Source organism: Erpetoichthys calabaricus, chromosome 6 (assembly GCF_900747795.2).
Source record: "Erpetoichthys calabaricus chromosome 6, fErpCal1.3, whole genome shotgun sequence".
Classification (NCBI taxonomy): Eukaryota; Metazoa; Chordata; class Cladistia; order Polypteriformes; family Polypteridae; genus Erpetoichthys; species Erpetoichthys calabaricus.
Window position 1 is genome coordinate 150,514,073 of NC_041399.2, and position 19,997 is coordinate 150,534,069.

The window sequence follows — 19,997 nt, forward strand, 5'->3', positions numbered from 1 at the left end:
CTTGGACTGCAGCACTTCCACCACACCAGGAAGTGTTGCTGGAAGAGAATCCAGGCGCACCTGGAGTGCTCCTGGTGCATCCTGATGATTTTCCTGCAGGACTTCCTGGTGTGGTGGAAGTGCTGCATGGGCTTCTGGAAGCACTCCGGGTGTACCTGCTTCCTGGTCCGGCAGCACTTCCTGGTGTGGCGGAAGTGCTGCATACCATGGCTTCTGAACCATCCAGGCTCCCTGGCGGTGGCCATGGGTCCCCACAAGGTTGAGCTTCCGAGCTCTGTTCCCATGGCCCCAACACCCACCAGGGCAGCTGCCTTCTCGTGTTCCAGATGAGGTACTGCTCCTCTCCCGGTCTTTCCATCCTCCGGGTGTTCTGACTAGGCATGAGCCCTAGCCGTCCGCCTTAGTGATCAATTTATAGAAAAAACATGATTCACTGTTTAGGATTATTTGATAATAATCTAATTAATAATATTAAACGCACTTAGTAATCCTGAGCATTTAATGCTTTTTTGTTTGGCTTCAGATATCCTAGAGAAACCTGAAGTCAAATGTACTGTAGTAATGCAAAATATGCATAAACATTATATGTTATAATATTACATTTTCTTAATAGGATTTAAAATCTACTTAAATTATGCTTCAATGGTGATTTAAAAGTTTAATTTGACCTTGTACTTTATATAAATTAATTACTAGTGATATGTATTAATGTTTCTATTCATTGTTTTATCTTTTACTATATTTGGTTAATCCATTTTAACCTGTCAGTGTTGTGCACAAGGTAGGAATTAGTGCGGTATAGGTTTTTCTTAATATCTTTAACTAGTCAGAATTCAAAATTGAGTTGCCTAGAATATATTTTACTTTTAGAAATTTCATGAAAAAATTGAGGGAGTTTTTCCATTGATGGAGAGTTTTAAGTATAACATCTGTTATTCCAGTATAACTAATCAGAATTCAAATGAGACAGAAATTTTCTTTAATTCTGACTAGTTAACATTGCACTTTAGGTGCCTAAAATTCTTTTTTAGATATCCTTAATTCAAAATACAGTAATTAAATCAATAATTACACTGGGTAACAAAATGTAACTTTCTTGTGATATGAATTAATATAGGTGAATCTTACAGTATTTTTGTGCTGAATTAAAATATCTAATTGGATTTTCCGTATCACATTAGGATTTTAAATGACACATGCTTAAAATATATGATATACATCTATATATACACATGGGACAGTCTCACCTAAAAGGCAGAAGTACTGTATACAATTTTCTGCTCTACTTGGCCTCAGGAATATCACTCTAAGGTTCCGGTAATAGTTGGCAAGCATATTACTGGGACTCCACTTGTGTTGCTTTTCCATTTCAGAAAAGTCCTGATGAAATCATTCAACATGTTTGACTGCTTCAAAATTACCAGGAAAAAAGTCTGTAAAGTTATAAAATGCTTGTAAACAGCAATAAAAATATTTTAAACCTAAACTTTAAAAAGAGTAGTAAACCTTAATACTAAACATACAACCTAAAAGAAAGGCAGAACTCAAAAACTTTGTGTGATGGAAAAATTCTGAGTACATTCTTGAAATCAGTACTTTTAAAATACCCCTAAGTTGTTCTGTGACAAAGTCTTTGTTCATTAGTGTTATTTTCTAACTAACCAAAGTAAAACATCAAATGCGGTGTCAGCAAATCAGGTTTTCACTAGTTCAAGTGTTTTAAATTTTGACTAGTCAATATCTGTCTGTCTGTTTGTCACATTTATAAAGCTTTGAAATTGAAAGTTTAATGGAAGTCATTAAAAAGTTGATTTGTTTTGGCTGTTAAAATTAAATTAAAGACAAATGTGATTTTGAATTTTGGTATTTGTAAATACCTAAAATAGGGATTGGCAGAAGACCTTAAATATTAAAAATGGATTTCATTATTATTGTATGTAAGATTTGTGTATAGTGTGTAATTGTCTGTTTTTACAGTATTTGTCTTATACAGTTTATTCTTCTGTCTACAAATATTAACAATGCTGCACTTGACTTGAAACCCTCTGCTGGCAGAAAAAAGGCACAACGCCTCACTCCACTTCAATAAAATGAAATTCAAAAATCCATTGCACACCTGTTTGTTCATTATATAATTCTGCAGCTTTAAATAAGCCACACAGAGAAATTTGTACTTTTAATCTAAATCACTTTTGACATTACTTAGCTATATTCAGTTACTTATTTTAAGGAGGAGCTTTTATTTTCTGCTTTGTCTGATTGGGTTTTGTGCAGTCTTAAATGAAATACTGTTTCAGGACATGTATACCTCAGACAACTTGAGGAGTTGTTTAAGATAATTTTAGACAAATTCTATCATTTTTCTTGACAACCTATATAAAATGATACATCTTCACACAATTTTATGATCTCATTTTTATGGGACTTTCAAAATGAGGGAAGAGTATTAGATCTATTTCTCAGAGTCATTAAAAAAAATAAATAAAATGTAACATTTAAAACAAGTTTCAAACTATTTTCAGTTTTCAGGTGGAGACATTTTAAAAACATCAGTGAAATGCATTTCATCTGGGTTATGACTAGGTTCATACATGTGTATATAGTGGTCAAAGATCACTGCACCACCTAGTCCCTTTGCAGCTTGTGACTCGTTATGAGTGTTACATAGTTCTTGAGTTTCCGGATACAATCAGGGTGGGGAATATAATGCTTTTAGCATATTTGGCTCTGGTGATACAGATTGACTGGGAAATTTTAGAACATGCAGGCCACCCAGAGTCTTTACAAGAATACAATGGTAGACACAGTGATTTGAAATCTTAGCATCTACAGCAACATCAGCTCCTGTTTTTACTGATAAACTGACATTTATAATTTGACCTATTAGAATTAAGTTTACATCTCACAGCCAAATGTGGCCCCTGCTGGAGTCACTTTTTTGCTCTTTTACTTTAAGGTAATAAAATGTCACTGTAAATAGAAAAATAAATAGTGTGTGAGTACTACACTACTACCAGACAAGAGAATCAGATATTGCCAGGAACTAGTAACTCATATTCCCACTGGCTGAAAAGCAGTGCCACATCACTTGATAGACTTGGAAAGGAAATGCAGAGGAAGTAAATGCCACTGCTGGTTTAGAATGTTCCAGTGTGGTTGGAAAGTTTGAGAAATGGCCTGGGTGAGAAGAACAAGACCTTATTGACAGGGTTCAATCCTGGTTAGGCCTGTTTCTCATCAGCTTTCTCGAGGAGTGTGGCTTTTTCCCCTCTTTTACGTGTTGCTTTCTTATAACCATTTAAGTGAGAGGTTATGCAATATACTGAGAGAACATAGAGCATATTCTCTTTTTATTCTTTAGGGAATTGTAAGAGAGAAAATCACTAAAAGAAAGTATAAATCGCGACAGACTGGTTTATTAATATCATACTTTCCAAGGCTCTTTAGAAATGTGCATGGTTTTGCATAATGTGTCCTTTTTTAAGGGACCCTTATTCACACTTCTTAATTTACGAGACATAGCTCTGACATTTCAGACTGTAGTAACACTAAAGCAGCAGTGTGTTTGACTTCAGTATTAACTGTCAAAACTTTCCCATTTTCTCCTCTTGTGCTCTGTCTGGATTTTTCTGGCAGCTGTATCTTTTTCAAGTTCATACCATGCAAAGGGTATTGTGCAAAAGAAATATTGTTTAACATTTCATGAGATTTCCTTGAAAAATAAAGTCATGGACCTGTTTGCAAAGTTTTTTCATGATTATAAAGTAATCCATAGGAGCAAAGCGACATTTGTAGTATGAAGTATGAAGTATTTGTAGTATGAAGTTTGGCTTTAATGTTTGCCTGGCATGTTATATTATAAACATCATCAGAAGCATTGCACTGGCCTTGGGCAAATTTGTTTTGGATCCAGTTTGGTTTGCAGTGGGGACCATCGTTAACATTTACTTCATTGTTAATACTGCATAGAAAACATGAAACTTTAAAAAATCAAAGAATATGTTTTCCCAACTCTAATTATGCATATCTTTATAATTTTCTTTGTAACGTACTGTACAAACTAAGAAACTGACACTTTGTTTAGGGTTGATTTCTGCATGGCACACTATGTTACTATAGTCACATGGTCCTTAAGCCTGAACTAATTTAATTGAGTTTGATAATGGTAGGATAAAAGTATAAAACTTGGTTAAAAAAAAACTAATCATCCATCTGTCTATCTATCCTTCCCTTTCTTAGAACATGCTTAATCTCTGGTAGCCAGGTATTCCCAACAGTATTCCAACCTAGCCAGAATGCCAGTTTTACAAAAAAAAATAGCTGACACCTAAAATTAAGGAAGTATGATATTGTTAAAGATGTAGTAAGGTTCATATCATGTAGTTTTTGGGATGAATTGTGTAGTTTATGTACTAACATTGCTATTGAATTTTGTGTAATTTTTTTTTCTGACCATAAAATGTACTGAACTCTTGCATGCTCAAACAAGTAAGATTGTACTCTTGGGATACACTTCTAAATACAGACCCCTGCATAAACAGAATAAGACTGCTTTAAATTGTTGTAAAACGTGCTGCAAAAGGCTTTACTGTATTGTTAATTCCAAGGTTTTGGCAGTAGTATGAAAATAGAGAAATTACTGAATGATGAATAAAGTCTGATTCATTTTCCACTATCAACAGCTTTTTATATTAACTGAAATTAGGGAACAAGGACTTAAGGCAGCATTACTTTGCACTAATGAGAACTCTGGTCAGAGACAACTTTTTCTTCATCATTTTAAAGAAAGTCTATTCCTAAAAAAAATAATAAATAGTAAAAAAAATCATACAATGTGTAAATTCAAATACATACAGTACAATGGCTTCATCCTGTTGAGTCTCACTTGTGCTGGCTGGTGAAAGTGGAAATTCTATAATGTGTGTTTTATTGGCATATTTGACCCATTATATGATTAGAACAAAATTTGAATACCTTCGTGGCAACAACATACCGTTGTACAAACAAGCTTTTTCATTATTCATGATAGAAACTAGTAAAGACTTGGATGGGGCCAGAAATCTCACAAAATGTTAAAATACTGTATGTTGCCTTGTTGGAATAGACATTAAAATAACACAGAAAAAGGAGTACATGATGGAAAAACCCTGACAGACCCTAATAATAGCTTGAGAAAGGAAGGGTAAAAATCGAGTCCTTATAAATAAATCTGTAGGAACTAATTCACTCACCTGCCCCTCCTACATGAAGAGGTGTTAGCACCTGCCAAACCGACTAGCTCTAAAAAGATTACAAAGCACACCAAAAAAAAATAATAAAATAAATTAAAAAGTACAAAGCGGTATGCTTAAAGTTGTCAAAATGCAATTTACAAAAGCAATAATTAGAGACAGATTTCAAAACAAAAGGAGGTGATAGCTTGAATTTCAAAAGTCCGTCCATCCATCCATCTGTCTGTCCATCCTCATAATCCACTCATCCAGGGCAGGATTGTGGGGCAGCTGGAGCCTATATTGGCAATCATAGCTTTTCCAACAAACATAAACAGATACTACCTTACTATAATTCCTGACCTTCATTTACTGGAAGGACAATGGCAATTGTAATGTCCAATAACTATTTTTTCATCATGGAGTTGTGACCATTTGGGATTCTGGAAGACAATGCAAATCACTTGCTGGGGTAAACAATTTCAGAGAAAGAAAAAATGAAAACAGAACAACACATTAGAAAATGGCAAAAAAACAGCTTCTTTCCCTCAGTATCTATAACTCAGAAATCAGTTCTTTCAAGCATTCATGGAATGAGATGCAGTGGGCTATTTGGTACAGAGATTTTCCATCCATCCATTTTCCAACCCGCTGAATCCAAACACAGGGTCACGGGGGTCTGCTGGAGCCAATCCCAGCCAACACAGAGCACAAGGCAGGAACCAATCCTGGGCAGGGTGCCAACCCACCGCAGGTACAGAGATCTTTCACCAGGTAATTTCCAAAGACTATGGTTCAGGCGGGTATCCATTTGAAGTCAGCATTTTAATTTCAATAATTCAACTTCTTACAAACTAGCAATTTGTTTCAGATATATGATTTGGTGAAAAAAAAGTGAACATTGAATTGTGGGGATGCATTGAGACATTGCAAAATGGTCATGTATGTGTTAATAAAATCCAGACTCCTAGTTATTTCCCTTATTTTAAATATGGGAGATTGACATCCCTCTGAAGATGTCAACTCACTTCACATCTCCAGTCCCTTCTAACCCAGGCACATTTTATATAGTATAAAAAAACTATTTATTAATTGGTTTTTATAATTAATATTGACAGATTGTTAAGTAAAATCAAATATTACTCCACATGAACAATGACTGAGCAATTGCTGCAAGCCCGGAATGCTAAATCTCTGGCTACAGCACAAATTACTACACTAACATACTATCCTATTTGACAAAGTATGTAACAGTTATTCCCATGCTAAAAATATACAAAAAAAGGTTAGAGATGCACCATTATAGATGTATACAGTAACTATCTTTAACCTTCTTTTCCATTTTTTTGTGTGTCAGCAACCATTACCTAATTGCTGTTTTTGAAGTTGAATGCTGATGTTGCCTTTTACCAAGTAATTTGAATTGATGAGATTTTTTTTAATTAAATAATATACTGTATTGTTATGTGTGAAAAAAACTTCCTGCTCATTTTATTGCTCTGTTAACAGTTAATCTACAACTAAAGTCTCAAACATAACCTAATATCTCAAAAGAAGATTTAGTAATTACTAATTTACGTTTTATGTTTTTCAGGATGGATCATATTTGGCTGAGTTCCTTTTGGATAAGGGGTATGAGGTGAGTAATTGCAGACTAATGGAGTCATCAGTCTGAATCTTGCTTCCTTTGTGGCTGTCCTTTATAGTATATGCATGTGTATTTTTCCAGGGAAACCCTGATAATGGCATTGTTCCGGGAGGAGAACATACTGCCTTGCAGTGAAGCTAGCTGATTATTTTAGTTATCACATTATTCTTAAATTCCCTCTACTTCCTTAGATCAGACCATGAGTGTGTTTTTTGACACCTACATAAAAACCACAGTAAAACCCACACACATTCAAAAACATATGTACATCTGGTTCCCTGGTCTATGTAACTGTGAAATTGAAATAAGTTTTGAGAATTTTAGATTTACTGTCCAGTTGATTTAAATCATTTGAAATATGAGCAGTTTATATTTTTGACCATTAATTATTTTAAAAGTATATTTGTCTCCAAAAAAGAAAAAAAAACTCCCTGTGTTTTGTACTTTTTTTCACCTTATACTGTTATTAATATTATCATTCCTCTGCAGTGCTTTAGAGCATTCTAGAATAATTTTGGAACCTGTATAAGACTGTATGCAACTTGCATAGTGCCACAGGGGGTGTCCTGTGAAAGAATTCTTGATTTTTGGCTGGGGTAAACTCAATCAAGTTCATAGTGGTAGACTGTTTCACACACAGGATAAAAAATTAAAAGGGTTGTTATTTAGTAGGGAAAATGGATAGGTGCCAAAGGGAGGAGATACACTTGGGCTTAGCCAAAAGTGCAAAACATGACTAGTATTTCCCTGTCTGCCCAAGAAACATCACAGAGAAAGTGTGTGTCTGCTGACACGGGAAAGTATAGGTGAGATAAGGTGAGGAGAAAAACGAAAGCCATATTTGATTTATAATTGCATCTGTGGATCAGTGGCACCACAACACTAGAGGCTGCAGGAAGGTCCTATGGTCTTGTGACACCAGTATTTTATAATGCTGACCGCACTTTCGAATGGTTTTAAACTGCTACTGTGGCTAAATGCCAAGGCTGAATATGTTTTAGAGTCAAGGGAAGAGAATGAAGACTGTGTGGCAGTGGGGTGTGGTGGATAGCAATAAAAGACAAATAACAATGATGTACAAGTGAGAGAGATTTTTTTTGGTTCTTTGTGTATAAACCAGTAAAGTTGTTAGGCACTATTAATAGCCGTAAGGTTAATTGCTTATTATGAAGAAGGAAATAAAACCCACATGAATAAACATTTATAACCTCATGTGTGGGGCATATTGGCCCAGGAATGTGGCCACTCATCTTGTTGGTAGGCTGTCTCCCACTGTCCATCCACTACACTGGCCTCCCTGCCAGGTAAGGGTATGGGGCTTATCCCAACTGGGATGTTAGCCAACCCTGAGGTCTGTCGCACTGTTTATGCTCAATATTCAGAAACTGGTTATGCTAGCATAATAATGATGATCTAATGAGCAGAAATTTTTATCCAACAAATTTCTTATCATTTTTTCTAAATTAAATTTAATATAAAGTAATCTAAACTATAGAATAATAAAACTTTTTTTAATTCAATCATATTTAATACTAGCATTACCTGTCCCAAGGTAGGCCATGGTTGTAACAGGTATAGTAGGTCAAACCAGACTTCCTTAGCACATTCATGGTTATGTACAATGCAGCAGAGAATTATAATATCAACAGTCTTTCTGATAGTGACTACCATACCTCCAGTAAGTAATATTTATGGGTGAGACTCATTAAATGTCTAAACCATCTCAACTACTTGCTTTCAGTCAGGTGGGGTATTTCTAATTCATACTTTCAGACTGTTAAATGTTTCCTTCATAATGGAGAATATGCAGTGCAATTTTATTATTTTTGTCACTACCCCATAGCTAATGACAATAAGACTGCTTGGTTATATAAACTGTATGGTAAGTCAAGAGGTGTGCTGAAGTACTTGGCTTTAATTTCATCAATACAAATACACCGCTTATGCCACTGCTTCAAAAATCCACTGTGCAAGCTTAAAATCTGCTATACCCTCACTAATACCGTAACTAAAGCTATGTTGTACTCAGATATAAAGAAACTGCCTCCTCCTCATTTGCAGAGTGCAAGCTAGTGTTTTACAGGTGGTAACCATGAAGTCAGATTTTAAAGGGCAGATTTTCATCCTTGATCATTTCATACTTGGGTGCAATCCAGTTTATATTTTGTGGAAATTCACAATCTGTGGATGACCATCTAAAACACCTAAGACATAACCTTGTGGCCACAAATAAGATACTTTGTGAGCCTTAGTAGTACCTTGCCATCTAAAAAGAGCAAAGCAGAAAAAAACTCTGCCATCCGGAAGTTCATCAAATTTTAAACTGAACGGTAAGTACGGTGATACCTTGAGATACGAGTTTAATTCATTCCGTGACCGAGCTCTTAAGTCAAAATGCTTGTATCTCAAATTAATTTTCCCCATTGAAATTAATTGAAATGAGATTAATTCGTGCCAGCCCCCAAAAAAACCACCCCAAATTTTTGTTAAATGTTTTCAACATGAGAAAAATGTATTTATAATGAACAAATATTGTATACAAACAAAATAAAACCTAATACATAAATGAGAATCTAAAGAAATAAACAGACGTTGGCAAAGCCGATTAGCGTATTTTAATGTTTTTTTTTTTTTCACTTCACTTTTGCTTAACTTAATTTTCTTTTTCACTAGTTTTTTTCTTTTTTGCCACGCTTTCATCACTTTGATTCGCAGGGCGTTTCAATAGAAACCTGTCCAAGGAGCTTTGTTTAGTCCTCCCCTTTAGAATGTTTCTGAAATGAGTTAGGCAAGTGTCATTAAATAGCGCAGCTGCACGTTCAGTTTCTTTTCAGTAAAGTCTGGCGTTAGGCAAGTGACATTAAATAGCGGCGCTGCAAGTTAGTTTCATTTCAGTAAAGTCAGGCGTTAGGCCAGGGGTGGGCAGATTCAGTCCTGGAGGGCCGCAGTGGCTGCAGGTTTTTGCTCCAACCCAATTGCTTAATAAGAAACCCTTATTGCTCAAGTAACACTTCAGCTTCACTTTAGTTGTCTCGCTTGTTAAGATTTTGAACCCTTATTGCTTATTTTAGTCTTAAACAGCTGTAGTCTTGATTTTTAATTGTTCCTAATTAGCAATAACAAGCAAATGACAAAAGAGACCAGCATTTCTCCATTTAGCTTGTTACCATTTACGCCTGTGTGTATTTATCACGCACTATTTGATTTAATTAAATACTTGGAAGGAAAGTGAAGAGAAAAAAGTGAAGCACTGAGAATTACTCATCTGTTTTAGACTTCAAATCATTTGGATGATATCCTTAGAAAGAAAAATAAATATAGGATATGAGAATGACCTGACATGGCAGAGTTAAAGCACTAGCAAGCCATGCAATTAACTAATTGACAAGGATTGGTTTTTTATCAAGCAACTGGGTTGGAACAAAAACCTGCAACCACTGCGGCCCTCCAGGGCTGAATTTGCCCACCCCTGCGTTAGGCAAGTGTCATTAAATAGCGGCGCTGCAAGTTCAGTTTCTTTTCAATAAAGTCAGGTGTTAGGCAAGTGACATTAAATAGCGGCGCTGCAAGTTCAGTTTCTTTTCAATAAAGTCAGGCGTTAGGCAAGTGTCATTAAATAGCGCAGCTGCAAGTTCAGTTTCTTTTCAATAAAGTCAAGCGTTAGGCAAGTGTCATTAAATAGCGCAGCTGCAAGTTCAGTTTCTTTTCAATAAAGTCAGGCGTTAGGCAAGTGTCATTAAATAGCGCCACTGTATGATCAGTTGTAATTTTTTCAGGGTGTTTCTTTAAAGTTCAAAACTTTTTCCCACATTGCAAACACTTCCTTTATCTCTCTTTAAGAGATAAACTCCTCCGCGATACCGATCTCCTGCAGAACCTCCGTATGTTGCTGCGTATGTAGTTCCGTCAACTCCTCTGTCGTCAGTTCCTTGGAATGTGTGGGGACAAGCTCTTTCATGGCTCGTATTTCGAATTTTGGCTCGTAACTCAAGACAAAAAATCGACCTAGTGATGGCTCGTATCTCAAAAAACTCGCATATTGGGGCACTCGTATCTCAAGGTATCACTGTATTGTCTTATCAACTGCATATTAATTAGTAAGAAAAGGCTTCAATAACCAAAGCATTACAAAAAAACAAGCAGAATATTTCACCTCAGTGTAACACACTTGGGTGCTTGGCACAATATAATAAAAATTTTGCAAACCCACTTTGTTATTTTTAAATTGACATGAAAAGCAGAAACAGGGAAATATGCATTCATGAGGCAAGCTGGTTAAGTCCAGTTATAAGCATGCTTTGGTTGGGGTGAACACCTGTAGTTACAGTGGTGCAGATGACTGAACTTCAGAACCACAGATTTAAGTCTTTTCTTTCTCTTTTCGAATTGGTCAATGGAACACTGTTTCTATTGTATTGTAGAACATTCAAGTGAACTTTTTTTTTAATGTACTTCCGTTAACCAACTTTTCCCTAATTTTTTAATGTAATCTCGGACATGGATGCATAGCAAAGAATTCCCTTGAAGATGCTTGCTGTAGCTGTAAGCCAATGATTTTGTACCTCTTCCTTAAATTCAGATTTTTAGAAAAGCTTTTGTATCCATTTTTTGATATTCAACATCTCTTCTTCTAAACTAGTCATATTGGGCCTCATGTATAAACGGTGCATATGCACAAAAATGTTATATATGCCTGTTTCCACACTCATTTTGACATGTATAAAAACTAAAGTTAGCGTAAAGTTACACACATTTTCACGGCAGCCTCATACCTTGCGTATGCAAGTTTCTGCTCAGTTTTTCAAACGGCTGGCACCCAGCGTCAAAGCAGTGCTACTATTTCGGTGTAGTGTCCTTTTCTTTTTTTTAGAATCTCATCAGTGATGCAGAATTTACCAAATACATAGAAATTCATATTTTTTACAAATGTAATTCACTTGATTGTAATCATGCTGTAACAATATAATGATGCACGGAATGGCCAAACTATTCCACCTACCACAGCTGCTTTAGCGTTGTTAGAAAACATCACAAATGGAAGAATTAGATGAGAGCATGTATTTATAGATGATGATAGTTGGTTTCTAAATTGATCTTGATTTCCAAGAGCTATCCTCTTGGTGCTGTGGACTGAACTGACACCAGCTTTACAAAAGCAGTCTTTGAGGAATTGTGCTCTACATGCTTGTTTGGAAGTTCTGTTTTAGTCATAAGAGCTTTTCTACATGAACCTGCTGACAGATCAGGTATTTCACAAACATTACTGAGTCATGCCTTGCAAGCTGTACAGAATGGCGTTATCCGCTTGTCGTCCAGATATATAAAGATTTCCTTACACTGTGGTTGAACTTGCAAACATCAAAATGCAATTCGCAACAATGTCTGGTTTTCCAAATGTAATCTGTACAGTCAGCTGCATGCACATTGCTATTGCAATGGCGATGGACAAGTTACATCAGCGAGGGATGAATCAACAAAAGAATGAGCTAGCATTACATCATCTATAGCAGGAGAGCCTATATAAGTGGCAGCTCTGCACAGTCTTGGGTACTTTTTCCAACTAATGTGGCAAAAAGCAAGCTGTCCTTTTAAGGATACCTAGTCATCTCAAAGAGCAGAGCAAAATCTCTCTGTTGTGGTGTATTTCCACAGTGGTAATGTGCTGCTCTATAGTCCCCACAAAGTGTGTCACAGTGTGCAAGCATGCTGCATAATGTGGCACACAATCGTGGCTTTCCCGTACCTGATGAGATGCAGTATGATGAACCTGACCCACCAAATGATCAGCCAAACTGGACAGAATTACAACTTAATTTGAATGTAATTAGCAGAATGTAAAAACAGGTAATAAAATGCACCATTTATTTTTTAACCAATTTGTTTAATTTGTGGTCAGTTTGATATAGTACAGTCCTTATATTCCTTAGCTCATTGGCCACATCTCTTACGGCATCCACTGTTGCAGTTTGTGACTCCAGGACAGTGTCCGACAGCACCCAACCAGATGGTTGCCCCGTGGTTTCTGAGGCAGAGGTGTGTGTTCACCCTGCATGTGAAGATATGCTGGGCACAGCAGCATCATCACCGCCTGGAGTCCAGTCCATGGCACGGGAGTCGGCCTTTATAATATTGTCTGGAACAAAATAAACAGATGGTGGGCTGTGACTTGCTTTTTCATGTTGAATTTGATATCTGACCACTTCCTTGTTATTTTGGGCACTGTGTGACTTATCTGAACTTGAATTTTTGAGTGTCTCCGTCATGGTATATCACAATATGAATTTACCTTTGTTACTTATACCACTGCTTAAGAAAACAAATAGTACATTTTTCCTCGCCTCCATTCACATTTGCTGAAATTCTTCTGTTTTCCATGTGCTTTTGCCATTGTCTTCTAACAAAACACTGAATGGAAGGGGCTATTTATTTTGAATTGCATATTCAAATATGTGAAATTCAGGGAGGAGTCGGGGTGGGGCTGTAGGTGCGTGCACATGTATTAAATTTTACAGTCCTTGGGATTTATAAAGGGGGGAAGAGTGTGGAACTTGGCATACGCACAGTTTTATGCATTTGGATTTTGTTGTGTGCATGTGTATTTCCAGCTTTGTGTGTATGCCATGTTTTAGTGTGAATTCTAAGCATGGCATTATACATGAGGCCTTTTGTGCTACATGTATCTCTTTATTAAAAAGTAAACCTTTTTTTATTATAGGGCACTGCATACCACACCTGAATGTCATCTTTTTGACAGGAACTACTGATTCTAATTATCCTCTTTATTAAACATTCACATACATTTTCTGTCCTTAACCATAAATATTTAAACAATATATAAAAGTACAATCTTGTGCACGATTGGATCATATTTATGGGAATCTTTTATGTAGGGATCCAGAAAATTGCAAATTATTATAAACCTTTTCCTCGTAATTATCATCTCTTTGAGGGTAAATTCTGATTCAATGAAAGGACTAGATGTTACAATCCCTGATATTTGCATCGCTTCTAATGGGGGGAAATCTTGAGGGATGGCTGCTATGAAGAATGGCAGCCAAGAGGCTTAACCAGCAGGACACATCGTCAGTTGTGTTCCTCAACTTCACTGGGTGTTTTGGCCTTTTATCACAAGACACCCTCTGTTGAGGCAGGCCCACCACAAGTTGATCAAGCCTGGGCGTGTGTCTAGCGGTTAGGTAATCGCCTTAGCTGCCCAAGTGATGTCATCCCTCTTCAGCCATAGCCAGTGACTGGTCCTCTCAGCAGTGTTAGCCAATTCTCTGATAGCCTGTCGATGGGCCTGTCCCCTAACTCCAACCTCTCTAAGCAGCTTCGCTGTTGTACTGGCAACAAAGCCTCTGTCCTCCGCCGCAGCGGCTAAGTTGGCATACCGCAGCTTCTTACATTCAAAGGCTTCCTCAATGGCATCCTCCCATGGTACCGTCCGCTCGATGATGTAAGCAAGTTTTCGGAAGTTAGACCAAAGGACGAGGTCTGGTCGCAGAGTAGGGAAGATGAGCCTCTGACCCAAGTCAACTTGCATCTGCCAGTCCCTGGCTACCTTCAGCGGTCCCAGATCCGGGGTTGAATGGGTAGTCCTCTGCTTGTCCCCCTCCCGGACAAATGCTGGTTGGTCCTGGTGCACCTCCTGGTTGCTGAAAGGTTGGGCGTTGATGGATTCCCTCTTGCACTCAACTTTCTCAGCTAGACACCTGAGGACCTGGTTGTGTCTCCATGTGTATCTGCCTTGAGTGAGGCTAGTCCTACAACCAACCAGGATGTGCTTAAGAGTTGCTGGGATTGTACACAGGGGGCAAGATGGGTTCTTTCCAAACCACAGCTGCAGATTTGTGGGGGAAGGCAGCACATCATATGTGGCTCGGATGATGAAGCTCAGCCTGTTGGACTCCATTCCCCAGAGTTCCCTCCATGTGAATTTCCTCTTTTCAACACACTCCCACTTTATCCAGTGGCCCTGCTTGGCCTGCGCTACAGCTCTGGCATGCCTGGCTGCTTCCTCCTGTCGACGCACCTCCTCCACCACCATGTTTCGACGTTTGGTTGCAGATGCGTGTTGCCAGAGAGGTGTTACCGCTCCAAAACCAAAGCCTCCTCTGCCCTGTTGGACGTGACCCACCACGTCACGATGGAGAAGAGCAGATTTGGCCTGTAGCACAGCTGTGGCTGGGGTCCACTTCCTCCCTGTTGCTAGGGTGGGAGCAGCGCCTCTCACTATGGGATCCCGGGGGTCCGTGAGTGACATGTCCAGCCTCACCTTTGCGCATTTGAACTCCTCAACCAGGCTAGGGATGGGCAGTGACAGAATTCCGTCGCTGTAGAGTCCAACGCTGGTGAAACATTTTGGAAGTCCAAGCCACTTCCTCACATAAGAACTCACTAGCCTCTCCAGTCGATTGGCATGATTGAGCAAAACTTCACACATTGTCAACAGCCACAATAGTCTGGGTAATAACCCAAACTGAAAGCACCAGAGCTTCAATTTCCCTGGGAGTGCGGTGTTGTTTATCTGCCTAAGGCCATTAGCCATGTCATGCCGTAGTTGTTCATGTTGCCAGGTGTCATTGAGGTCTGCATTATACCACCGCCCAAGGCTCTTGATGGGCTTCTCGAAGACTGTTGGAATAGGTTCTCCACTAATATAGAACCGCTCAGCTGTCAGTTTTTCTTTTATGATGGAGATGCTGCGAGATTTACATGGCTTAAACTCCATTCTTGCCCACTGGATTTTTTCCTGGAGCTTCTGCAGCAATCGCCTAGTACATGGCTTTGTTGTTGTAATGATTGTCATGTCGTCCATGTAGGCTCTGATGGGAGGAAGATGGAGGCCACTCTTGAGTCTCTCACCTCCCACTACCCAATGAGATGCCCACATTACCATCTCCATTGCCATAATAAATACCAAAGGAGAAATCATACAGCCTGCCATAACTCCAACTTCCAGGTGCTGCCATGCGGTGGTATTGTTCTCAACTGTTACACAAAACTGTAGATCCTGAAAGTAGCTCTTGACCAGCTAGAGTAGGGCATCGAGACGTGATCTTCATGTTAAGATCACGGAAGACACTTAAAAGACCCACAAGACTAAAGAGATTGGCTATGGAGCGTCTCGCGGGGACCTTAAACATGAGACTTTGTGCAAAGAGATTGACCCAGGACCTTCTCACGATGACGTAGAACATGAGATTCTTGCAAGACACGCCCTACTTACAACCAAATGAGAGCACACTCAGTCTTGTTTTGGCTTTGAGCACACACAGATCCAGGGCTCTCAGGCATATAAAGCGTATAAGGACAATACGTTATAGATGAAACGTAAACGACTAGGTAAAGAAGAAAGAGAAAAGAGGCTCAAAAGCGTTTGAGAGACAAAAAAGAAAAAGAATAATCTAGGTGCAAATTCAGAAAATAAGGAAAGTAATTATCAGCCCGGAACAAATGGAATTAAAAAAAAAAAGCACGTCCAATTCGGACGTTGGCGCTATACACATGCAGAGCAGATTAGAGATTATGAAAGCAATGGAATTCGAAAGGCTAAAAAAAAAAAAAAAGTTGGTGCAATACACATGTGGAGAAAGTTAAAGAATATGAAAGTAGAAAAATAAGAAAGTAAAGATCGCAGTAGCGCAAACAAACGGAAATTATTACTCGAAAAGGGAAAATAATCACCACGGACCAGGTGTCATTGAAACAAAAGCGAGGTCAGAAATAAAAGACAGAATTGAAAACAAAGTAAAACGTCATAAAGAGGTTAAAAAACAATGGGGCCAAACACATGCAGAGCAGGTTAGAGATAATGAAAACTGGAATTCAAAAGCCTCAAAAAAAACGTAGGCGCGAAACACATGCAGAGCAAGATACAGAATATGAAAGCAGAAAAAAACGAGTGTCAAAACAAAGAAAGTAAACATCGCATTAGCGCAAAGAAACAGAAATTATTACTTGGAGAAATAACAAAAAGGCGAATAGAGATCGAATATATGGACATAGGTGATATGTCAGAAGTATGTAAGTATTGTAAGGCTTTGACGTTTAAGTCAAGAGAATTTCAAAAATGGAATTTACCTCACAATCATTTATTGGTTACTTTGCAAAAACATTATTAACTGCTGATGATGTGGATCGTTTTGTCTGTGCTGAAATTCCAAATAGAGAAACCTATCCTGAATTATGGTATAAAGTCATTAAACACATGTCTCACTGACCTCATTAAAAAGATTCTGCACATTGGGACTCGAAAGATTCCAAATATCGTTTTTACAGAAGTTCTGAAATAAAAGTGAAACTAATGAAATCGCAACAATTCAAAGCAAAAAAAATCATAAAAGTGTGTATCTGGAAAAACAAAAACTGGGGTTGGTGAGCAAAGCGAGCAGGGGGCGAAGCCCCCTAGTATATACAGAAGCATGAATTCTGTATATTTATATATGCAGTGTGTGAGATGTACACTTATACATCCCCTGGATATATGTATTGTACATATACGGAATGTATAGAAAGGGTGCTTTTTAAGTTTAAATTCCAGTTACAACTACTTCAAAAAGACTAAGAGCTTTCATTTTTTCATGAAAGAAATGAATTCAAATTCAATTTTCTTTGAGGAAAAACAAAGAATGTTGCACATGCTTTTTTTTTTAATTACTTTTTATGTAATGCAAAGGTACCAAAGTTTATCATACATATATATATATAATTCACTAAGCCACCAGCGAGTAAGACACCCATGGCATGGCGCACGCAGGACAGAGCCACGCCCACCAACTCTAAGACCATTGGATACGATGACAACTCGCAGAGCCACGCCCACCAACTCGGACGCGACGACTCACAAAGCACGGCGTCATTCATGTTCGTCTGTGCTACAGTCCACATGCACCTCTGAGCCACATTGACTTTTCATTATTCTTTTCGGTTACGACACACGACCGCGTCCACCATCAAAAACCATGGGAAATGAACAATGAAGCCCCGCCCACAAACTCTAACCCTCCTCCCATGTGATGGGGAACTCACCTCAGAGCACCGCCCGCCAACTCGAAACGTCCTCCCACGTCCACCCTCGCTCTCGAGGCACGGCTTACTCATGTACCCGCCCCCAGCAGCTCACCAAACACATACTCACTCACTTTGGTCTATGCTACAGTCCACATCCAGCTGTGAGCCACGTTGACTGTTCATTTGCCCTCCAAGGCTACCGCTTCAAATGTATTTCATGGAAACAACACTTCTTTCAATGTTATGCAAATTCCTGCATCAGGTAACTGTTTGTTTCTATCAGTTGGGTTTTTCTGGAAAAATGTCATTGACGAGACTGTTGCTGTCAAACTTCGCAAACATGGCTGTTGGCTTTGTTTGCCAACATTGGGATAACTTCGGCGACGTGGTGTCTGTTGTTGTTAGTCACAGAAGCATTGTTATACAGTCTGCTCAACAATACAATGACTACATGAATACGTCCGGAGTCTATGGTGGCGAGGCAGAAATTGTGGCAATGTCCCAAATGCTTCCAGTTACTATCACCATTTACTTCTGAGAACGTCCTCATGCCTCTCCTCGAGTTTACAATCCGGCCCAACGTCTCTCCATATCCCTGCTCTTTAGCTGTCCTTTGGATCATGGGCATTCTGAGGTTCTCATGCCTCTCAAATACACATGTGATAACCTTCTGGTGACATCTTTTGACGCTGTCGGTATGTGCACACAGGGTGCACACCCACGTGCTCGCCACACTAATGTGACGTCACCTGCCCATTCTCCTCTTCCTGAAAAACATTTAAACACAGACTCCCCTGAACAAACGCATTCCACACAGGACTTTCAATGCACCTTTTGTTCTAAAAGCTTCCGAGTGCAGAGATATCTGAATGCACATTTAAAAAAAAACAACACTAACCGAATGATGCAATGTGAACATTGCCAGCAATGCTTCAAAACAACTCACGCTCTCAAGGAACACTTACTAAATCATTCCACTCTCACCTTCAATTGCACATTTTGTAATGAGGACTTCAAAGGTGAGATGGATCTCCACAACCATATGCAGACCCATTCAGCACAAACATTTGTATACAATATTTGCGACAAACACTTTCACGCATGCAGATACCTTACTAACCATCTCAAAACACATTCCCTGATGAATTCTTTTCAGTGTCAACACTGCTCCAAAAACTTCACGCGCCAGAAATATCTCAAAGCACATTTAAACACACACTCCACTGAACAAACATTCCAAACAGATCTTTCAATGCACCATTTGTTCAAAAACATTCCGAGTGCAGAGATATCTCAACATGCATTTAAAAACACAGTCCACTGAACGAATTATGCAATGTGAACATTGCCAGCAATGCTTCGAAACAACTCATTCCAATTCCCTTCGGTGTCAACACAGCACTAACTCGTTCATGCACAAACATCGCATTCAGTTTTCTGCAGCTTTTCAAGAAGATACAACCATTCACGTCCAAGAACATAACATTGGCCTACCTACTGCACTATGTGCTTCTTGCAATGCTCTTCATTGGCCAGCAGAGGTCAACACATCCGCAAGTGTTGTCATGCCAGCAAGGTGTCTTTGCCACCGCTATCTAAACCTCCTCTTTTTTTAGAAGACCTCTTGACTGGCAAGAACCCGCTGTCCCAAAATTACTGTGATCATATCAGGGAATACAACTCTGCTTTAGCTTTCGCGTCAATGGGCACGCACATCGTCCAACCATCTGGACAAGGACCATATATGCTTTCAGAATCCACGGTCAAATTTATCACCAGGTCTCTCCTTTATATACCAATCCTGACACGTCACCACAATACGGTCAGCTATATATCTTCGATTCTGCTGAGGCTACCAGTCAATGTTTGCAAAAGGAATGTAATAGCGCTTGCAGTGACATTTTGTTGCTGCAACTAGACAACATGATACGACAGTTTAATCCCTTCGCAAAGTCTTACATGCAAATGCATGACATTATCACTCACAGTAACCCTGTTACTGCTGTACGAATGGTGTTCATGGAAAATCCAAGTCTGGATATGAGAAGGTATACCGCCCCGTCCTGTCAAACTGATGTTGCTGCTATCTTTGTAGGTGAAGACGGGGAACCTCCTGCACAACGCAA

General features: G+C 38.7%; 1 protein-coding gene across 1 annotated transcript in view; it reads left to right on the forward strand.

Annotated features, from left to right (window-relative positions):
- The window catches only part of gmds (GDP-mannose 4,6-dehydratase), a 479,963-nt gene that overhangs the window by 176,184 nt on the left and 283,782 nt on the right, over nucleotides 1-19,997 (forward strand). Inside the window, exon 2 of the mRNA XM_051928781.1 lies at nucleotides 6,805-6,849. Coding sequence (XP_051784741.1) covers nucleotides 6,805-6,849 — 45 coding nt within the window. The remainder of the gene's footprint in view (nucleotides 1-6,804; nucleotides 6,850-19,997) is intronic.